This window comes from Rattus norvegicus, chromosome 5 (genome assembly GCF_021556685.1).
Source record: "Rattus norvegicus strain SHRSP/BbbUtx chromosome 5, alternate assembly SHRSP_T2T, whole genome shotgun sequence".
Classification (NCBI taxonomy): Eukaryota; Metazoa; Chordata; class Mammalia; order Rodentia; family Muridae; genus Rattus; species Rattus norvegicus.
Window position 1 is genome coordinate 13,442,092 of NC_141538.1, and position 19,904 is coordinate 13,461,995.

General features: G+C 40.4%; 1 protein-coding gene across 1 annotated transcript in view; it reads right to left on the reverse strand.

The window, feature by feature from the left end:
• Prex2 (phosphatidylinositol-3,4,5-trisphosphate-dependent Rac exchange factor 2) overlaps positions 1-19,904 on the reverse strand; it is a 319,598-nt gene that overhangs the window by 226,640 nt on the left and 73,054 nt on the right. Inside the window, 2 exon segments of the mRNA NM_001393795.1 lie at positions 6,734-6,895; positions 17,216-17,317. Coding sequence (NP_001380724.1) covers positions 6,734-6,895; positions 17,216-17,317 — 264 coding nt within the window.

Below are 19,904 nucleotides of genomic sequence, written 5' to 3' on the forward strand. Positions count from 1 at the left end.
ATTTAATATTCAGAACGTTAGGTATAGTCTTATATTTCCACAATAATTATTGACAGGTTATTTCTCCAATGCCGATGAAATGGTCGATCTCAAAACAGATTAGATTAGATTAAAAGCAGGTTAATTAAGAAGCTGCAAGCGAGTTGACTTTTCCCAAGGATTGAGGCCAGCAGAGAAGCCAAGGGGGTGGGGACAGAGAAAGGGCAGGAGTGCAGAGAGAAGAGAAGGAAGAGAGAGAGAGAGACCAAAATGTCTGGATTATATAAAAAGAGCCTCTGGAGGAATAGTGGCCAGCTCCTGGGCTGGAAAGTTCAGGGTTGGGGATAGGGTTGCCAGGTAGGAATTGAGGGATGCTGGGAGAACCTGAAAGCCAGTTCTGCTTTGACATGTAAAATATGTACCTCAGTCCTTTGTGTAGTGGTCTGAAGCCAAACAACTACTAGTAGAGGTTTTACAGTCAATTGCAAATAAAGCTAAATGAAAACAAACCTATTCTAAAGTCTAAAGAAGAAACTAATAAAGAGAAAGTATTATTGTTCCCACTTGCTTATCTATGCTCCAAACATATCTTGTCTTAGAAAACCTCTTCTTTAAATTCCTTTTATCCTGATAGTCCAGAAAATATGGAGATACTGTAAATCTTTACAGTTTGATCAACACTCCTGTGTTCACTGAACCCAAATTACCATGAATGTGAACCTAGGTCTGCATCCAGTAGCATGATTTCTTATTACTCCCTTATAATTATATAATTCCTTATCTTGGGAATAACCACGATGAAATAGCATTTTAAAGAAAGCATGCTCACCAAGAATCAAGGACTTTAAGCTGAATTACTAAACAGTGTCATGTTAATGATAGTCCTTCATCAAAATACCTCATTGTAATCCAGAAATTAGAGCTAAAACCACATAACAGATCCACTGAAAGTGGGGTGAAACTGAGTTCTATGAAATAAATGAGTCAAGAGCCCTGATTAAGCTTCTGATAATCTTCTTGTCAAACGTATATTAATTATTGGTATATGAGCTCAGTAAGTCTAGTAGAGTGCTCCGAAACTCTCCACTTTCTGGCTGTGTTTCATAATGTCCATTATCAACATTTTCTCACAGAAAGTGGCCATTGCCATTCTCCTGGGAAGTAGTATAATAAACTGTGATGGCGTAAGGCATAACTTCAAAGATGAGCAGTTAAAGCATAAGTTGTATATTTTCTTGGCCATAGTTACTACATAAATGCTGAGAAAAACCTAATTTCTTTACTGCTCAAGGGCAGGTAGGGAAACAATACTTCAAAGAACCAGCTATTTTTTTCCTTAGTTACAAATTTGCAAACCTAAACCTCATTAGCTTATTGTTTTGAGAAATGGGTAAGTTAATTATCCTAACTTGTAAGTCAACAGAAAGGGAATCAAAACTTCAGAAAAATGTTCAGACTCATAGCCACTGCTGAGGTGTGGTTAACACCCCAGAGGTTCATATCCTAGCGATATTGTATTAAGATAGGCTAGGCTGATCCCATGACAGCCTTCAAATTGTCAGTTCAGAAGACTAGGCCTAAATTTCTGTTTCCAAGAACTGGGCAAGTCCAGGAAAGTCCAGACCTCAGATCCTGCCCTGTCCCATCACCTGACCTGAGGCAAGGACAATAGGTCAGCAACAGTTTCCAGATTTCCCCAACAACAGTTTCAGACCTCTACACTCCAGCAATGGTTCTGGAATGTCCCTAGAGATAGAGCCAATGATTAAGATAGAGGTCAACTACCCCTCCCTGGAATTCCTCTAATGTACCTTAAATCGGGCCTTCGAGCTCACTGGGATGTCTCCATCGTGGTAGATGGCAGACCCCAGCAGGCTAGACTTCTGCAGAATAAAATGTTCTTTGTGTTTACATACTTTTTGAGTCCAGGGTATCATTCTTCTGTGAATCATGCACCCTTACAGCAAAACAATGTTGGTGAGTGGTAAAGATAATTAGGTCACAGGCACTACCCTCACAAAAGTTAAAGCAGATCTTATGTACTGGGTCACTTCCCATGAGAATGATTTATTAAAAAGGAACTTGATCACTTCTACCTTCTATGGCTCTACTGACTTAGCTCTTCTCATGAACTCCCATGCTGTTCTCTCATCTGCACGGAAGCTCTGGAGACTTGAGCAGATAACTTGAACAAACTCTAGGCTCCCCCACACCCTGAGCTAAGTGACCAAGCTTAAGTATTCCCTTTAGTTGTTTACATTAATCAATATTTCCCAAAGATGAGTCACTGATCATTAGCCAAGGACCTGTACCTTCCTCCAGTCAAGTTAACCCAAATAAAATTACTACTGTCTTAGAAGTCTAAATAGAGTTTGGGATGGCATGCTAAAAGGTTTGAAGAAAATAGAGCCTACTTAGTTAGAGCTTTATTAGATTATCGGGAAGTTCAGGTGCTCCAAAATCATTTTCAAGTCTGATATTGTAGATTTTTCTATTGGTGATCTGATCTACACAGTTTCTGTAAAGCTAACTTTTATTTGAAAAGTCCATGACTGTCAAAGATAGTTACTATTTCTGTGATGAAACACCACGGGCCAAAGCAAGTTGTGAAAGAAAGGGTTTACTCAGTTTACACTTCTATATGGTAGTTGATCATTAAAGGAAGCCAGGGCAGGAACTCAAACAGGACAGAAACATGAAGGTAGGAGCTGATGCAGAGGCCATGGAGGAGTGCTTCTTATTGGCTTGCTTCACGTGGCTTGCTCAGTCTGCTTTCTTGAAGGATCTAAGACAACCAGTCCAGAGATGGCCCCACCTACAATAGTCTGGGTCTCTCCCAATCACCATTAATTAAGAAAAAATGCCCCGTAGGCTTACCTACAGCTATTTTCTCAATGGCAGCTCCTTCCTCTTAGATAACTGTAGCTTGTGTCAAGTTGACATCAACCTAGCCAGCAAAATGGCTTGGACTCTTATAACTTAAGTAATTGTTATGTTTAATCTGCATTGTCAACTTGACCTGATTTGAAATCAAATGTCTAGCATGGCTGTAAAGGCATTTCTGGAGGTTCAATTGAGTGTGAAAGAGAGCAGCAGCCCATGGGCTGGGGCCTTGAACTACATGAAATGGGAAAACAGAAGAACACAGTGAGCATGCCAGCACATCCCCTTAGCCTCCCACACCATGCCAGCATGCCCTTACTTCCTAAATCTGCTTTTGCCAGAATTTTGTCATAGCAGTAAGAAAAATATCGAATAGAGTGATATCACTAACTGTTAGCCTATCACTAACTGACTTCATACTCTATACAATAGGAAATTCTTAAAAATAAAATCCTACTGCCGAAACAAAGCTTCAAAATATTGCTTCATGTCTGCAGAACTTTTCATGGTATTCAAAGTACACTCACTCATTTCACTGAATCCTTGAAATCATCCACACCATCTACAAGTAAAGTCTTATGTAGATCCCTCTCCAAGGGTGGAGTGGGAAGAGCACTCATGGAAGCTTAGACTAAACATCAAGTCTCCTCAAAAGCTGCGCTTTCCCCCCGTTTCATATCATTGGGGAACAATAAGTTTCAATTATTTATGTAAATTCCACAAACAAGTGTGACTGATCATTTAGTAACACAAAGTTCCAGGTAGTCAAATGATTTGAGAGAATTTATTGTAAAAGCAAAATTGTTTGCAGGGTCATGATAATATGCAGACCTTTAGTCCCAACACTTTGGTACCAGAGGCAGACATCCTGGTCTACCAAGTGAGTTCCAGGATAGCCAGGGCTACAGAGAGAACCCCTGTCTTCAAAAGCAGACAAAACCTTTCTTTGATTAAAGGGGCAATGAGACACTGGATAATTGAATGAGAAGAATTTTCACCCAAAATTAGCAATAGTGCAAATCCAGCACTTAAAAGACTGGTGCTAGTCAAAGGCATTTCATTGACTGATGCAGGAATGCTATATCTCTGAGGTGGTCATGAGAGAGTTGTGTTGCAGGAACTTCACAAGGGGTACATTCTTAACACTCACCCAAGTTCCTAACTACAAAAGCAGTTCAAGGGACTCTTCTTTCTGTGAATATCATTGTACAGTCTTCATCAAAACTTGGACTCTCTTGACATCAGATTTATTCATATAGATCAATAACTCTATTAACAATCCAAAATGCCTCTTTAACCCATTCCTGTTCTCTCTCAGGGTAGAGTTAACCCTGCCCAACCTGTACTTCTAGAGTATTCTCTTAGAAGGGTACTATGTACTAACCTCTTAAAAAGAATGGATAGTTCCCCTCATCTCTATAGGGACTGGTGTACATAACAAGCAGCTGGCTCAATCCCACTCTAAGCTTCATGGTTCAACAACTTAACTCATTTCTATGGCCATATCTCATTTATTCTTCTAAACCTTCTCAAGAACAGAGGGCATTAGCTCTATCAACTGTCCTATGTGACAGTTAAGCCCTTGCAGGGTTCCTGCATACTCAACTGAACTGCTAAAGCTCCACTGATTTCCTCAGCTTCAAGGCTCCACTCTGAATATTGTAAACTTAGGGCTGGCAGGCCAGCTTTCTATAACTATAAAGAATACCTGAAATCAATCACTTGATAAAAAGGAAATGTTTGGGCTTTATTTCATATCTTCCAACATCTGTCCTTTGCTTCAGTCTATGATAAGATAGTCCGTTACTGTGGAAGTATGTGTAGAGACAGTTTTTTGATTTTTTGTTTGTTTTTTTTTCCTCATTGTGGTGGTTTCAGTACGCTTGTCCCATGGGAAGTGGCATTATTAGAGGCGGGGTAGCTTTGTTAAAGGAAAGAGGTCACTGTGTAGGTGGGCTTTGAGAGTTCAAACTCTACTTAGTGCAGGAGAAGCCTTCTTCTTGGCTGACTGCAGAAGTGAGTCAGTCTCCTCCTGATTGCCTTAGGATCAAAATGTAGACCTCTCAGCTCCTTCTCTAGCATCACGTCTGGATGCTGCCATGCTTCCCACCATGATGATAATGGACCAAACCTCTGAAACTGTAAGTCAGCCCCAATTAAATATTTTCCTTTATAAGAGTTGACTTGGTCATGGTGTCTCTTCACAGCAATGAAAACCCTAACTAAGACACTTATGGAGGAAAGAAAATGAGGAAAGGGAGAAGGTCCTAACATCTAAGTATCCCCCTTCAATGGCACACTTTCCAGTCACTAACTTATTTTCACTAGGCCTCACCTCCTAAAAGTACTACCACCTCCTAATAGTACCAAAGACTGGGAACCCAGCATTCAACACATGGGTATTGGGGGACATTCAAGACCCAAATTATAGCAACTGGCCTAATGTGAGCTATTTGTAAAAATAATGCAATCCGTGGTTGTTCAAAAAAGCAATCATGTTTAAGGAAACCTTCTCTATAGTAGACCTATCTTTTCAAGCTACATACTAGAATGAAACCAAATTACAAAAGATTCCACAATACTGAAAAGAATCTCTGAAGTTCTTCTGGTAGAAAATGGCCTGGCAGATTATACTGGCAAATCCTGCAATTTTAGGAGTTTGGTTTTTCTTCTAGTATTTGACTGACAACAAAGTCACAAAAGCAAACTTGGCTCTATTTCTCTCATCCCAGCAGGACAACTGCTCTGCAGGAAAGGAATTATCATCATGAATCAACTGTAAAACACACAACCATTCTCTCTGACTGAAAGAGGCAGCATTTGTGCTGCAGGAAGGGTCACGCCGGGCACTCCAAATGGAAGACTATAGGCACAAAGGAAGCTAAATCGGACCCCAGTTAGCACTTTTAATGTTTCATCGCAGGGAGTGGTCAAACAGAAGACGTGTCTCAGGTCAGCACTGTTGATTTCTTTGCATATCTGGCAGAATATAATTTTAGGTTTACTGATAACCAACAAATTGAAGAGAAGCATTAGTGAACAACTGATACCCAAAGATAAAAGTAATCTGTGCATGGATTTAAGTTGTACTTGGCTATAAAATTTTGTTTCTGTTTCCACACTTGCTTTTTTAATTATTATTATCTAAGTTGTTTATTACATGAAAAAAAATTGCTAGCCCAAAGATCGTGTTAAGTTACAGTCATTTTGAACCTGAATTTTAACTTATTTTTACAGCAGAAGTGCCAGATCTTATTCTTGTGAAGTAACTAGGACTTAACATCACCAATCACCAAAGCTGGAAATGTCTGACAGAGTCTCAAACAAGATCTTTATTTACTTTCCTATCTAAAAACAAACAAAAAAACCCTTTTTTAATGACTCATAAAACTTGTAACATTTTTCACTTTGACTAGATGAACACCAGCAAATCACAGAGATTTCCTTCCGTTTAGAAATGAAATCAAAACACAGACTATTAGCTATTAGCTAGACTGAAAGTGAAATTCAACATCAAATCTCCAATGTAAGAGTCTAACGATGACATCACAGCACACACAATCTTTTATTATCCCAAGAATTCAGATTATGAACTGGTTGACCAAAATCAGGACAGGAAAAAGGGAACTCTGGTACCCCAAATTCTGAAGGGCCAAAGCGTGGAGGCACATGGTATTCATTGGTTCCATCACAAATGTCTCAGGTCAAGATGACTTCCATCCTACATGAGTACATGAAAAGCACTTTCCGAGCTGACTATGGTCCACGGACTGCTAGAAGGTAACTACCCAGGGTTCTATGCACTGAGAAGGAGCCCTGCATGTGACCCCACAGCCGTATGAAACTGAAGAGTCGAGAAAAGTGCACATACCTCCCAGCCTTCAATGTGTGCCTGCCACTCTTCTAAAACTTCCAGTTTCTCCATCTGTCTCTTGGCCTCATTAATGTTGGAACAAACAGCTTTCATGGCTTGGAGGGCTTCCATCACTGCTGTGTAGTCACTGTGTTTCCGTGGGGTCCGCTTCAGTAATTCCTGTGGATACACAAAGATAAACCACCCTTTGATCTCCAGTACTCGGGTATAGCAGCTTCAGACTGACCAGGAAATGAAAAGGACAAAGACTGTGACAGCCAGTCTGCTAAATGACATCACAGCCTCCACTGAGATAGAGATCAAAAGCAAAAGGTCAAATCAATGACTGAGCGCTATTTTGATGCTCAGTTTTTGCAGAAACTGTGGCTTTTCCGCAAACTTACCTGTGTTTTAGACACAGAAGGAGGTTTCTTGATTCAAATCATCAACTCTTTCACCTGGATCACATCCTAGGTTTTATAAATCGGACTTCTGTTCTAACAGAAGCATATCTGTATAGGTTAATTTCCTTTATCTCAGATTCTTTTAACAGATCTACAAATAAACAGGCTCCACAATTTGAAAAGTGAATTAAATCCCTATTTGTAACATCTTCTGAGAGCTATAGGCTGATGTCTTCATTTCACACACTTTAAAGGGGCTTTAATTCTGAGAATTTATTTCTGAGGTTGTATGTCTGTCTTATGATTTTGAAGTCCAGGATAAAAATTTTAACTTCATATTGGGAGTCTAATGTGTGTATTCCTTTCATGTCAGATCATATTAAATACAAGGTTGAAATTTATTTCAAAATATTCAACAATAAGACAACTACGACCTGTCTGTTTTCCCATTGCATATTGAGAAATGAAAAAAGAAATCTTTCTGAAATTATGCCTTAGAGTTTTTCTAATTATGTTAGTGCCATGTTGATGACAACTGCCATAAGGAAACAAATGACTAATTAAGAAACAGTGCGGTCACTAATGTCTAGACAGTGGGTGAAGATGTTTAATTTTATACTTCTAAACAACAACTAAAAAGACCTTTTAATATACTTAAAAGATTACAGATTATTCTGCTTTTGATATTTGTAATGAAAAGAAAAACATAAATAAAACTTCCATCCCCAAAGCACAAACCAAGAATGAAATAAGGGAGCTGCTGTTTGTATGGGAAATGAGAACTTCGACCTTCAGAACAGGATATGACCCCTGGAATGGTAGTCAACCAAAGAGTTGAGACATGAATTAGATCATGTGAAATAACAACAAACAAAAACAAAACGACCCAAAAACAAATCAAATAATAATTCTAATGGTTATACTCAGACTCTAAGTTAATTCACACCATAACCTCAGGCTTTAATACTTACGTCTGAATAAATGAAACCACTCAAAGACAATACAAGCATAATTTTCAAGCATTAGCTTATCTGTATACATAAGTAAATAATTTTCTTTCTGTGTGTATGACAGTAATCTTTCTGCCTCTGCCTATAGCCTCTTAACTGCTGTCATGCATGTGAGGCAAGACTGTATCTATCATGTTAGGTTTGGTGTTGGTTTTCTTTTGTTTTTGTAAGAGTTAAATTTAAACACTTGTTTCCTTCCTAATCAGCAATGAGTGATTTAAAACAACCAACCACTTGTTTACAACATACACTTAACATTCCTTCTGTCCCTGACAATGTCTGGGATTGCAACAGAGATCAGGGATAAGGGTACCTGTGGGTGCATAAGCCCACTGAGTCCCTTAGCCTGGAATCTGTAAGGACTCGGAACAGACAGAGTCATGCTTATATGCAGCTTACATACATGTTACTGCATGTTAAAGGCTATGCCAAAACTGCAGCTGGAGGTCCCTGCCTTTGCTTCAGCATAAGACTTTCCATAGCTTAACCAAGCAACTTTAGACCTACTTTGTAATAATCATTCTTTCAAAAAAATTAAGGCTTTTACAACCTTCAGAGGTGACTCAGTCCATAAAGTGCCTGCTGAATAAACATGAGGACCCAAACTCAGATCCTCAGAATCTGTATCAAAAGTAGATGTGGCGGTCTGCACCTATGACTCCACTGTAGGGGTTTGGGACAGAGACAGGAGGATCCCTGAAGTTTGTTAGTCATCTGGCTAGCCCAGTTGATAAGCTTCAGGCCCAGAGACTTTGGCTCAAAAAAATGAAGGCAGAGAGCAATTAAGGCAAGATATCCTGAAGGCAGGTAAGCAACCTGACAGGCTGACAGCTAGGAAAAGAGGCTACAGGTAAACAGCCAGATGGTAAAAAAAAAAAAAAAAAACTCTGGCCTCTCCAACCAGAATGAAGGCTTGGTACACCGCCACCCCACAACTTCTCAACACACACACACACACACACACACACACACACACAGAGAGAGAGAGAGAGAGAGAGAGAGAGAGAGAGAGAAGCAGAACCAGCCACACCCAAACACTCCTAAACTGCCTCATCTTTGTTTAAGAAGCCCCTGTTCTATAGTACCAAAAACAATTAAAAACTTCAAGCCCTCCCTGAGGATCCAGTTTCTGAATCCCTCTGCACTTATTGAGGGGGACTTCTGTGTGTCTGCTTCTTCACCCTGAATAAAATTTGGTGCCTACTGTATGTGAGAATCTCCCTGACTAGACAGTAACATTTCTGGAAGACTTGCCTGGGAATCCTTCTGATGATCACCTAAATACTGAGTTGAGGATAAACTGAAGCAAACCACGGAAGCATGCAGTGGGGTGACCATTGAGTCGGATGTCACCCCTTCCTCCTCCTGGAACATGAGGGCTACCACTGCTACATTGAAATTATGGTGGAAAGCACAGAGTAGTAATTTTATTTTTCCACTTTCCTTGATAAGGAGGGTTCACTTTCAGACCTAGCCCTAATTCCTTTGCTTCTGAGGGTGAGAGAATTCTTTCAGAGAGATCTGGCTGAAGGCTTCACAGCTGGCAGAGGCTGAGGTTAAAGAGCTCTTAGAATTAGCTACAGGCAGCTGGCTCCAAAGAGACTTCATGAACTTTAGTCCTAATGAGACTACATTGTCTATCCTGACAATCATAGTCTTCTCTGACTGGGTAGTATTGGTTAGTGTCTTATCTAGTCTTCTCTAACTGTGGAGAATCTTGTTAGCATCCTATATAGTCTTCTTTGGCTACATAGGAGCTTGTCAGGGTTGTATGTAGTCTTCTCTGACTGAGTGGGATCTTTTGAGGGTCTTATCTAGTATGACAAAAACAGGCTCTTCTTGGGCTCTTAGCTCCCCTCCCCTAGGTCAGAACACAAGAAACCATAAACAGAACAGTTAAACACTTATTGGACTGTTACATAATCTGGATGCTAACTGCCACCCTTCTAGAGAGTTGTGACTAGAGTCCAGATAGTTCCTCTTACCATGGTACACCTGAAATAATGAAGGTGGGGTAAGTTAAAAATCTGATAACTAGATTTGAGGGACCTAATCTGGAGACTCCCTTCACAGAGGATAAAGCATTCCACAAGGGCTCTGTTTAAGGGTAAATTTAACTGGAGTTTATTTTGACTCAACAGAAGCCAAGGAGAGTCTCTTTCTGATACTTTCTGATAGTGACCACATTAAGTAGGATACCACTACTAGTCTATGGCTAGTCATAGACTTTTAAAGATGATCTGAAGAGCCAGATAAATTAGAAGAGCTTTACCCAGAAAAATCCTACGAGTAAGAAAACAGCCCCCAAGGGTCAATTATGATCTTTGGGAAACCTAAGCCCCTATTAACCTCCATACCCATGCAATTCTTACTCCATGAAGAAACAAAAGAATTATCTGTGTCCTCTCCTAACACCCAAAAGGATGATTTCTCTTAGGAAAGAATCAGGAGAGACAGAAGAGTTATGTTTGCTCATGACTCCTCTATCCTGGCAGAGCTGAGTAACACAGAGGAAGGAAGAACTGGAAAGTTATAGGAAGGATCCAAAACAGTATGATCAACCATCTGAGCAACTGAAGTAGATATATGAATTATGCTAGAGAGATGCGATGATGTGACTAACACTAGCCTTTTGGAAAACAAGAGAGTATTAGATTGGTCTCTTTTTTAGCAGCAATGATGTTGTCACTGCTCAGGGATTAAAGTGAACAAGAAATTCCCTATGGGGGATAAGGCTAGCCCATCTCTGAAAGCCAAATGACCACTATGAAAGTGTAGAGGACATTATTTACTGTGTAGTAGATGGTCCTAAGAAGACTAAACTAAATCTAAACTCTTTATTGGTCACTGTTATACACATCAAAAAAGTCTAGGAGGTTTCCATGCACCCTGAATCACTGGAAGAAGTAATCCTAAAAGCCACACTCTTAACTCAGCCAGCTTCAGACATTCATAAAAAGCTCCAGACACTGGTATCAGACCCAGACAAAACGCTAGCAGGCTTTTGTTTTGTTTTATTTTTCCAGGTCATAAACTTAGTCCTTTTATGATAGAACCATGAAGGGAAAGAGTATCGTGGGAGTTAGTGGTCACTACAGAAGTCAACTAGATAAGTGCCACCCTCCCCCCCAACCTCTGAGACAAGACTAAGCCTAGGGCTTGCTTCACAAGAAGGCCACTTCCTGTTGGGAATGCCCTCAGAGACCTTCTGGACCCTGTCCCATCTGTAAGAGAAATTACTGGCAACATCCGTGCCTTCCAGCCCAGTTGACCTTCCCCACAATGACAGGTCTGGCAGTCATGGGAGTTCCATTCTGGTCCCCATCATGATCAACAACCTTAAGGAGTTTCTAACTGTGAAGAGCATAAGATTAGATTCATGACTGACTCAGGGATGTGATTCTTACCACTGTCCCTTTCTCCTGGTCCCTAGTTCTGAAGGTTTACAACAATTCAGGGTACATTAGGCAAGCCCATGGAATATATTTTGCTCAACTGCTTGCATGCTAAGGAGGAGATCTCCACATTTGTCATTTCTTTATGATAGTTCCCCATACCCTACCTGACTCCTCTGTTGGAAAGAAATTTTTTGTCTCGATTCCAGGTCAAACTGCTTCTCCCTCCAGGGCAGAGCACTCCCGCTTGTCTCAATGGGAAGCAATGGTCAAGGCTTCAGCATAGAGAGATGGAAGTACACACTATAGAGAAGGTTAAAATGGCCGCTTTTGTAGTTATGTATCTTAAAGGTCCTACCTATTTTCTAGATCAGAGACAATGTCTCCTGAAGCCTGAAGTCTGAGAAGGGATAATGAAATAAGGATGATTGGCTGATTGTCCCAGCACACAGAACATCCTATTCTTGGTGTCAGCAAAGCCCTAGCAAATCAGTCAGTCCAAGGTTTCTGTATGATCAGTTAGATCATACTGTTAGATAGAGTGGCTCCATCCCATCCAGTTGTTCCTAATTCTCACTCTCCTCACCCTGATTCCCTGAAAAAGACTCCTGGGTCAGGGCCAGATCTTGTTTGTTTGTTTGTTTGTTCTTCAAGACAGGGTTTCTCTGAATAGCTCTGCTTGTCCTGGAACACACTATGTAGACCAGGCTAGCCTCAAATTCAAACTGCCTCTGCCTCTTGAGGGCTAGGATTAAAGGTGTGTCTTCCACCACCACAAGCAGTTTCTTCATATCTCATATCATTCTTATTATCTTAAAGAGAGTTTCTTAAATATCTCAGGCCACCCAATCACCATTTCTATTTGCTTTTGAAGACCTCCCATGCAGAGCAGGACAGATTACTTTTACTGTCCCACTGCAGCAGTTCTGAAACAGTCTGCCTTATTTGGCTTAATTCTTTCCCAAGACTTGATAGGATGAACTTATCTGAAGAATACCTTGATCCAATATGTAGATGATCTCCTATGTGGGCTGACCAAAGAAACCTCATATCCAGAAAGAAGACTCCTCTTTAATTTCCAAAGGTGCCTATTTTGGGCCTTGTCTTGCCAAAGGGGACCAGAGCTTTAGAAACAGAATGAGTCTGAACCATCTTGGTCTTCCTGCTCTATTAAACCTGTTCCCCTAAACCCTCTTTGGAAACTATAGGATATTGTAGAATTTAGATCCCTAGTTACACAGTACACTTCTAAATCAGGCTCTCAAGGAGACCTAATCTTAAGAATTCACCAGAGATAAATAAATTCCTGAGTCATAGCAAGCCTTCCAGAAACTTCAAAAGACATTAACCAAGACTCCTGTCTTAGGCTTGCCTAGTAAGCCTAAGTTTCACCAGTATATAGCTGAGACAAGGAACAGCTCTGGTATAGTAACCCAGTGTATTGTTCATTTCCTCAAGTCATATAGATAGCTAAGGAATTACATCAGGTAGCCATGGGCTGATCAGGATGTCTGTGAGCAGTTGCTCCTGTCAGACTCCTAATTCCAGAATCTCAAAAGACTATCCTCGGGCGCCCCCTCACAATTCACATGCCTGATCACACTGAGTCATTTGCAATTAGAAGAGAAACTTCTAACTCAGTGCTTTTTAACCTTCCTAATGCTATGATACTTTAATACAGTTCCTCTTGTTGTGGTGACCCCCCCCCCCAACTATAAAACTGTTTTCATTGTTACTTTATAACTATAATTTTACTATTGCTATGAATCATAATATAAATATCTGTGCTTTCCTATGATCTTAGGCAACCCCTGTGAAAGGGTCCTTTGACTCCAAAGAGGTCAAGAACCACTGTAAATCTAACCCACAATACGTTCCTTAAATATCAGGCTTAAATATTTCTCATGCTGGAGGGAACTGAAATTACATTCAAGGTTTATCAAAGCCTGAACTGAACCATCTATCTCTCAGAAAAGGAAGGAAAACCTCTCCAGTCCTATCATTAGGTCCCTATGGACAATTAATTGCATAGTAGCCCATCCTGATCTCTTACATCAACCCCTGGAAAACCCTGACTTGGTCTTCTATACAAAGGGAAGTTCCTTTGTATAGAATGAAAGAATGTATTGAATGAAAGAATCTGACATGCAGGATATGGAATAGTCACTGACTTCAAAGTACGCAAATCACGTCCAATAGCCCCAAACTCTGCTACTCAACTAGCCAAGCTGAAAGCTCTCATTTCAGGCCTAGAACTATCCAAGGGGGAAAAAGTCAGTATTCATTTACACAGATTCCAAACATGGCCTCCTTATCCCCCGTGCCCACATAACTACACGGAAGGAAAGATGCCTCCTCCGACCTACAGCAGAGACCCTTATAAAGTATTCTCAAGGAATTCTTAGACTCTGGAATGCAGTCCTTTTGATCATTCGAGTGACTGCAATCCTCTGTCCTGTACATCAGAAAGGAAAAGACCTAGTGGCAAGGGAAATAGGTTCTGAGGACAAGTGGGCTGCACTGGGGATCAAGGAATGTCCTGTCCTTTGGGAAGAATCTTTGCTACAATGAGAAAACGCCAACGAATCCCTTGAGAAACTAGTTTTAGTTTTTTTGTGTTATTTTTTTTTCTTTTTTTCGGAGCTGGGGACCGAACCCAGGGCCTTGCGCATGCTAGGCAAGCGCTCTACCACTGAGCTAAATCCCCAACCTGGTTTTAGTTTTTAAAATCAGAATTCACCAAGGATGGGAACTAACAACTAATCATTACTCTATCATTACCCGACAATGGAAGTTCTAAAGCCTTTTGCCAAATATAGCATTTGGAACAAGGAAGTACACTCATCCTGGTAAATAGAACGTTCAAGTGACAAGGCCTAAAGGAAATGATCCATCAAGTTGTAGAAGAATGTGAGCTTTCTTATCAACATAACCCCTCAAAATGGTATCTCTAGCTTCAGGCACCAGAGACAGGATACCTACCATGGGGAAGACTGGCAACTAGATTTAACTAATGTGCCTGGTGGCCAAAATTACAAATATCCCCTAGTCTTAGTAGATACCTTTACAGGATATAAAATAGAAAAACAAAGGCAGCTAGGATGTTATTCTCTAAAGTAATTAGCTAGAGTATTGTTCTCTGAAATGATTCCTAGATTTGGAATACTCAAAATTCTCCAAGCCAGATCATGGTGGCAAATATCTTTAATACCAGCACTGAGGAGAAAGAAGCAGGCAGATCTCTGTGAATTCAAGGCCAGCGTGGTCTACAGAACTAGTTCCAGGACAGTCAGGGCTACACAGAGAAACCCTATCTTGAAAAACAAAAACAAAAACAAAAACAAAAAACATCTCCAGAATGACATTTTGTCAAGGTGATCTTTTTGTGCTCTGTGTAAAGATTTTCTTTGTACCATTCAAATGCTGATTTCTATGCAGCAGAGTTGAGTACAGACTGACTTTGGTATTGTTACTCATCTGGCTACATCATATTTTGTAAACACTCCCTCTGTCACCTTCTAATTGGTTTTAATAAAAACTGATGGCCTATAGCAAAGACAGGTAAGGAAGATGGGAATTCCAGGAAGAGAACCACTCTGGGAAAAGAGTCAGATGCAGAGAAGATTTTGCCAATCAGACAGAGAAAGAAGCAGGCTGGGATGGAAAGAGACTAATAGGACTCATGCCAGAAACCTAGACTGAATAAACAGGTTAGTAAGTCACATGAGCTAGTTGGGAACAGCCTAAGAAAAGGCCTTAAGCATCTATAATAAATATAAAAAACTGTGTCTTGTCTCAGAGCTGGGGTGAGCATATAAGTCCTTACAGTTTTAAAAATGGGCCTGTTCATTTCTCAGGGTCTGACTAAAGCCTTGGAAATTCAGTATCATATACATTGTGCTTGACAGACACAGACTTATGGGAAAGTTAAACAGGCTACAAATCTCCTAAAAGACACCTAAAGAAGCTAGATCAGAAAACTCAAGCCCCATGGGCAATATATACTGCCTTGGCCCTGCTCAAACTTAGGAATGAGTCTAATTACCAAGTGTCATGAGTTTTTAATCCATTTACAGTAAAGCTTTCCTCACCAATGACCTTGACCAGACCCTAAAACAGTCACTGGTGACTCTAGTCATCAGCTGTCAAAATTCCAACAGATCCGTCAGAACCAGAAACAGGATTTTTCAGAGAAGGAAATGAAGGACCTCTCCATTTCTATCCAGAAAAATTCATACAAATCAAGACATTGGGCTCCAATCATAAGCCTTGTCCACCTCCTTTGGTAGAGCCAATATCTTGTTATGCTAGCCACCCTCAAGGCATGTGGAGTCATAAGACTATACACATGGCTCCAATATACTTGTGTAAAGTCCTGGACTGATTTTGGTTCTCCTGAAACAACAAGAGATCCCAAGAAGCTACCAGCTCAAACTGATCCTCAAAATGTCAACCCTTCCCAAATTTGATGACTTGGGCTATCTCCTTTGGGAAGTGATTTCTCACTGGTTCTGCCACAGTTATTTCCACCTGACTATCATAAGTGCTCCTACGTAGGTTACAGTGTCACTTCTCTCATTGGATTTTTGTGGATTTTGCAATCCCTTTCTCAATAACCCACTGTGCCCTCCCCCAGAAATTGGATATTTCTGAGGCAAATTCTAGAAGATAGATCGGCAAAACTATTACTGTATGACAGACAGTCAAAGGAATGTGAAACCGCACTGCAAGTACAGTAACCATTCAGGCTTCCTGCTTCACTCCCTGGTCTCCATGTAGTGTTTACTGTTAGTAATCGAAGCTCCTTCACTCTGTGTTCTATCTTCTCTGGTTCCATGTGGCCTACAACATACACTTACAATAATTATTTAAAAGGCAGGTGTATTAGTTGGGTTTGTATTGCTGTGATAGACACCATAACCCAGAGCAACTTGAAAGGGTTTGTTTCAGCTTATTGTGGATAATAAGGGGAAGTCAGGGCAGAAACGTGGAAGCAGGAACTGAAGCAGAGGCAATGAAGAAACACTCTAACAAGCATGTTCCCATGGCTTTGTTAGCTTGCTTTTGTTATACAACTCAGAACCATCTGCCCAGGAGTGGCACCACCCATAGTGGCTGGGCCCTCCCACATCAATTGTTAAACAAGAACACATCCTACAGACTTGCCCACAAACCAAACTAATGGAGGTATTTTCTCAAGAGATCTTTCCATGCCAGATGGCCCAAAGTTGTGTCAAGTTGACAAAAAACAAACAAACAAACAAACAAAAAAACCCAGCAGACAAAGCTTTAAAATTATGTAATTTTAACCTTAATTTCATTAACATCAAGTCACCAAAGTATGGAGAAACCAAAAATAGATCAACAGCAGGATTATTTAAAGTTCTTTATAGCTAAAGTGCTATGGAAGCCAATCACAATGATTTAATGGGGTCTTCTAAAGCTAATCCATTTAATCTAAATGAAGCTCAAACAGGATATTTGCTCCAGAGAACACTAAACGCATCCTTTAATGGTCTTTCTACCAATGGTTTGTTTCCCATTCCAGACAGGAATTTATGACAAAACAGCTATTTTTTTCAGTAATTATAATCTATTCTTTTTATAATATTGGTTTCTTTAAAAGATATGGGTTTTCAAAAAACAGCCAAATACTAAGACAATAAAAAACACTGCACATAATTAAAATACCTTCAAAAGGAGAGGGTACTTGCAAATCCTTTGTATCGGTGTCACTAAATATCCTTCCAGGGGCACATCTGTATTCTTCCGTCCTCCAAGCAGCATGCAGTTCTGTGGTGAAAAGAAACATAAGTACATCTTGCAAGCCTGAGGTTGTGAACTATTCTGTCATAACATTTTATGCTGCGCATTTGTGAAAAATACATGTCCTTAAATACCATGTTAGAAGGTGCAATCAAGACCCAGTCTTCCACATTGGTTATAGAACCCAAAGTGAACCTATATTTAGAATTTAATTTACATAAATTCTTCTGAGTGAGTATGAAGGGGAAGGAAAAGGGGGAGAAAAGAAAAATAGAGAAACAGACAAAGCAGATATTTTGTTTATAGGAGGTACAATGTTGTGCTTGGAAAGATGGACCTGCACTTAAGAGAGTTAAGGACACTTGCTACTTTTGCAAATAGACCCAGGTTCAGTTGCCAGAACACAGATCAGGAAGCTCACAACTGTAACTTGAGTTCCAAAGGATGTGATGGTCTCTTTTGGTCTTCACAGGCACCTGCACACATGATGAACACATACAGACAAGCAGGCACATACACATACAGACACACATACATGCACAGGAATAAAAAATAAAGTAATTTTTGAAAGTCATCATTGTTGAAGAAAAGCAAACATAGAGAAGTTGAATTCTTCTGTGAAAGTCGAGCTTCATTGCTCACTAGTGACACAACTTGAACTCACTCCAGAGTGACTCACTCTGCCAAACTGAAACACTTAAACCTGGTGATTCCAAGTCATTCTGTTCCTGCTGTTGCTATGTGATCCCAGAGTCAGCCAATCTCAAAGGAAGTCAGAGAGGTTCTCCATACTGCCAATGTGAAGGGAGAAATCTGCGCATATCAGCCATTACAGGGCAGTGGGCATGAAACAGCTTCAGCTCACCAGGAAGGGTTGGTAAAGAGAAATCCACTGGGGTAACCGGCCTTTGGTCTTCTGAACAGATGCACAAAGAGTAAGACCTGCCTGAAACTGATTTCTGCATTGCCTGCCAGGGTGGCCACACAGAAGTGGACTTTACACATCAGGCAGGAAAGTGAAGTGCCTCAGACAGCTGCAATGTGAGGCCAGAATATTTCCTGTCACTATTTTATAATAACATTCCATATGAATTTTGAGGAGGAACCAAGAGCTGAGAGAAAAACATTATGAAAGCAGCACAGCAGTGGTACCAAGTCCTCCCCTGCATGGATGGGGCAGCCAAGTCCCAGCACCAATATGTGTACCTGGTTTGGAATGATCACTTAATCTAGACATCACAGCAGACAGTGCAGCCAAGATTCTTCAAAGTACACATGTCATTTTTCCTGGGGGAAATCCCTGGACACAATTATTTACACCTCATACTATTCCATGACTACTTCGGAGTATTCTGTTGCAATATGTGTTAGCAGCTCTGGCTGAAGACTCCTGAAAAGTCCTAGTAGTTTTAACTTTTCCTTTCCACATGTGATGGCAATGGGGGTACATGTATGTACTCTTGCATATTGTGGACACCTCTTTGTGTAGTGAGCATGCACACTGGTTTGTGTACATATGTGTGGAGGGCCAAAGTTGATGTCAGAAATCATTATCAATCACTCTTTCACTTTACTCAATGAGACAAGGTCTTAGTGAAACCAACCTCACCGTTATGACTGGTCACTCCGGCCAGCTTGCTCTGGGGAATCCTGTCTCTCTATCTTCTAAGGCTGGCTTCTATGTGGACACTCAGCATTTACATGAGTCCTAGAGAACAGACCATTGGATTATCTCCATGCTTACACAGCAAGTACTTGTGTTGGTTGGGTTTTATCAACTTGACATAAACTAGAGTCACCTAGGAATAGGGAACCAACTGAAGAATTCCCTCCATCAGTCTGCGGGCATGTCTGCAGAGCATTTTCTGAGTTAATGATTGTGGTGGGCTGTACATGAGCTGTGCTGTAATCATAAAAATAAGTATATCTACTGACTAACTTTCAGGGAGAGTAATGACACTAAAATGTTCTTCAGTTAACAGCATTAGCAAAGGCCCAAGATAATACCATCATCATCTCAAACCTGGAGGCTCTTATATCAATCCTAAAGGATAATTGTATGAATTGTGCCTCATTTTATGAGAAAACTGACACCTGAGATATAAAGAATGTCCTGATGCCATCCAGTAACCTATGTTCACTTAGTTTCAGGATATGGACTATCAAGACAGATTCTGTCTGCTGGCATATGCTTTGAGTCACCTAATCCCACATTCTTGACTTGTGACTTCTCCAATAGGATTTCACGATTAAGTATCATCCTAAGCGATCACTGCTTAAGAGAAGACACACTGAAAAAAACAGGGGAGTTCTTATACTTTATAAATGGAGCATCAGAGAGCAAAAATCTTATACCAAGGAGTGTTGACCAAAATGCTAGCACATTCCATAATGTGGGCCTGAGACTAGAGTTATATGAGGCCTTCAAGCATACTAGCCAGTAATTTAACATTGATAATCTAAAAGCATACGGATGGCAGAGAGAATGCATTTATTGTTGGCTGCTGAAAGTGGGGGAAGGGTCATGCAAGAAGGACTGAGGAAGAAGTCTGTAGCACCTTACAAATCACCTGGCCTTTAACTACCCTCAACCCATATTCCTACTTGGATACAT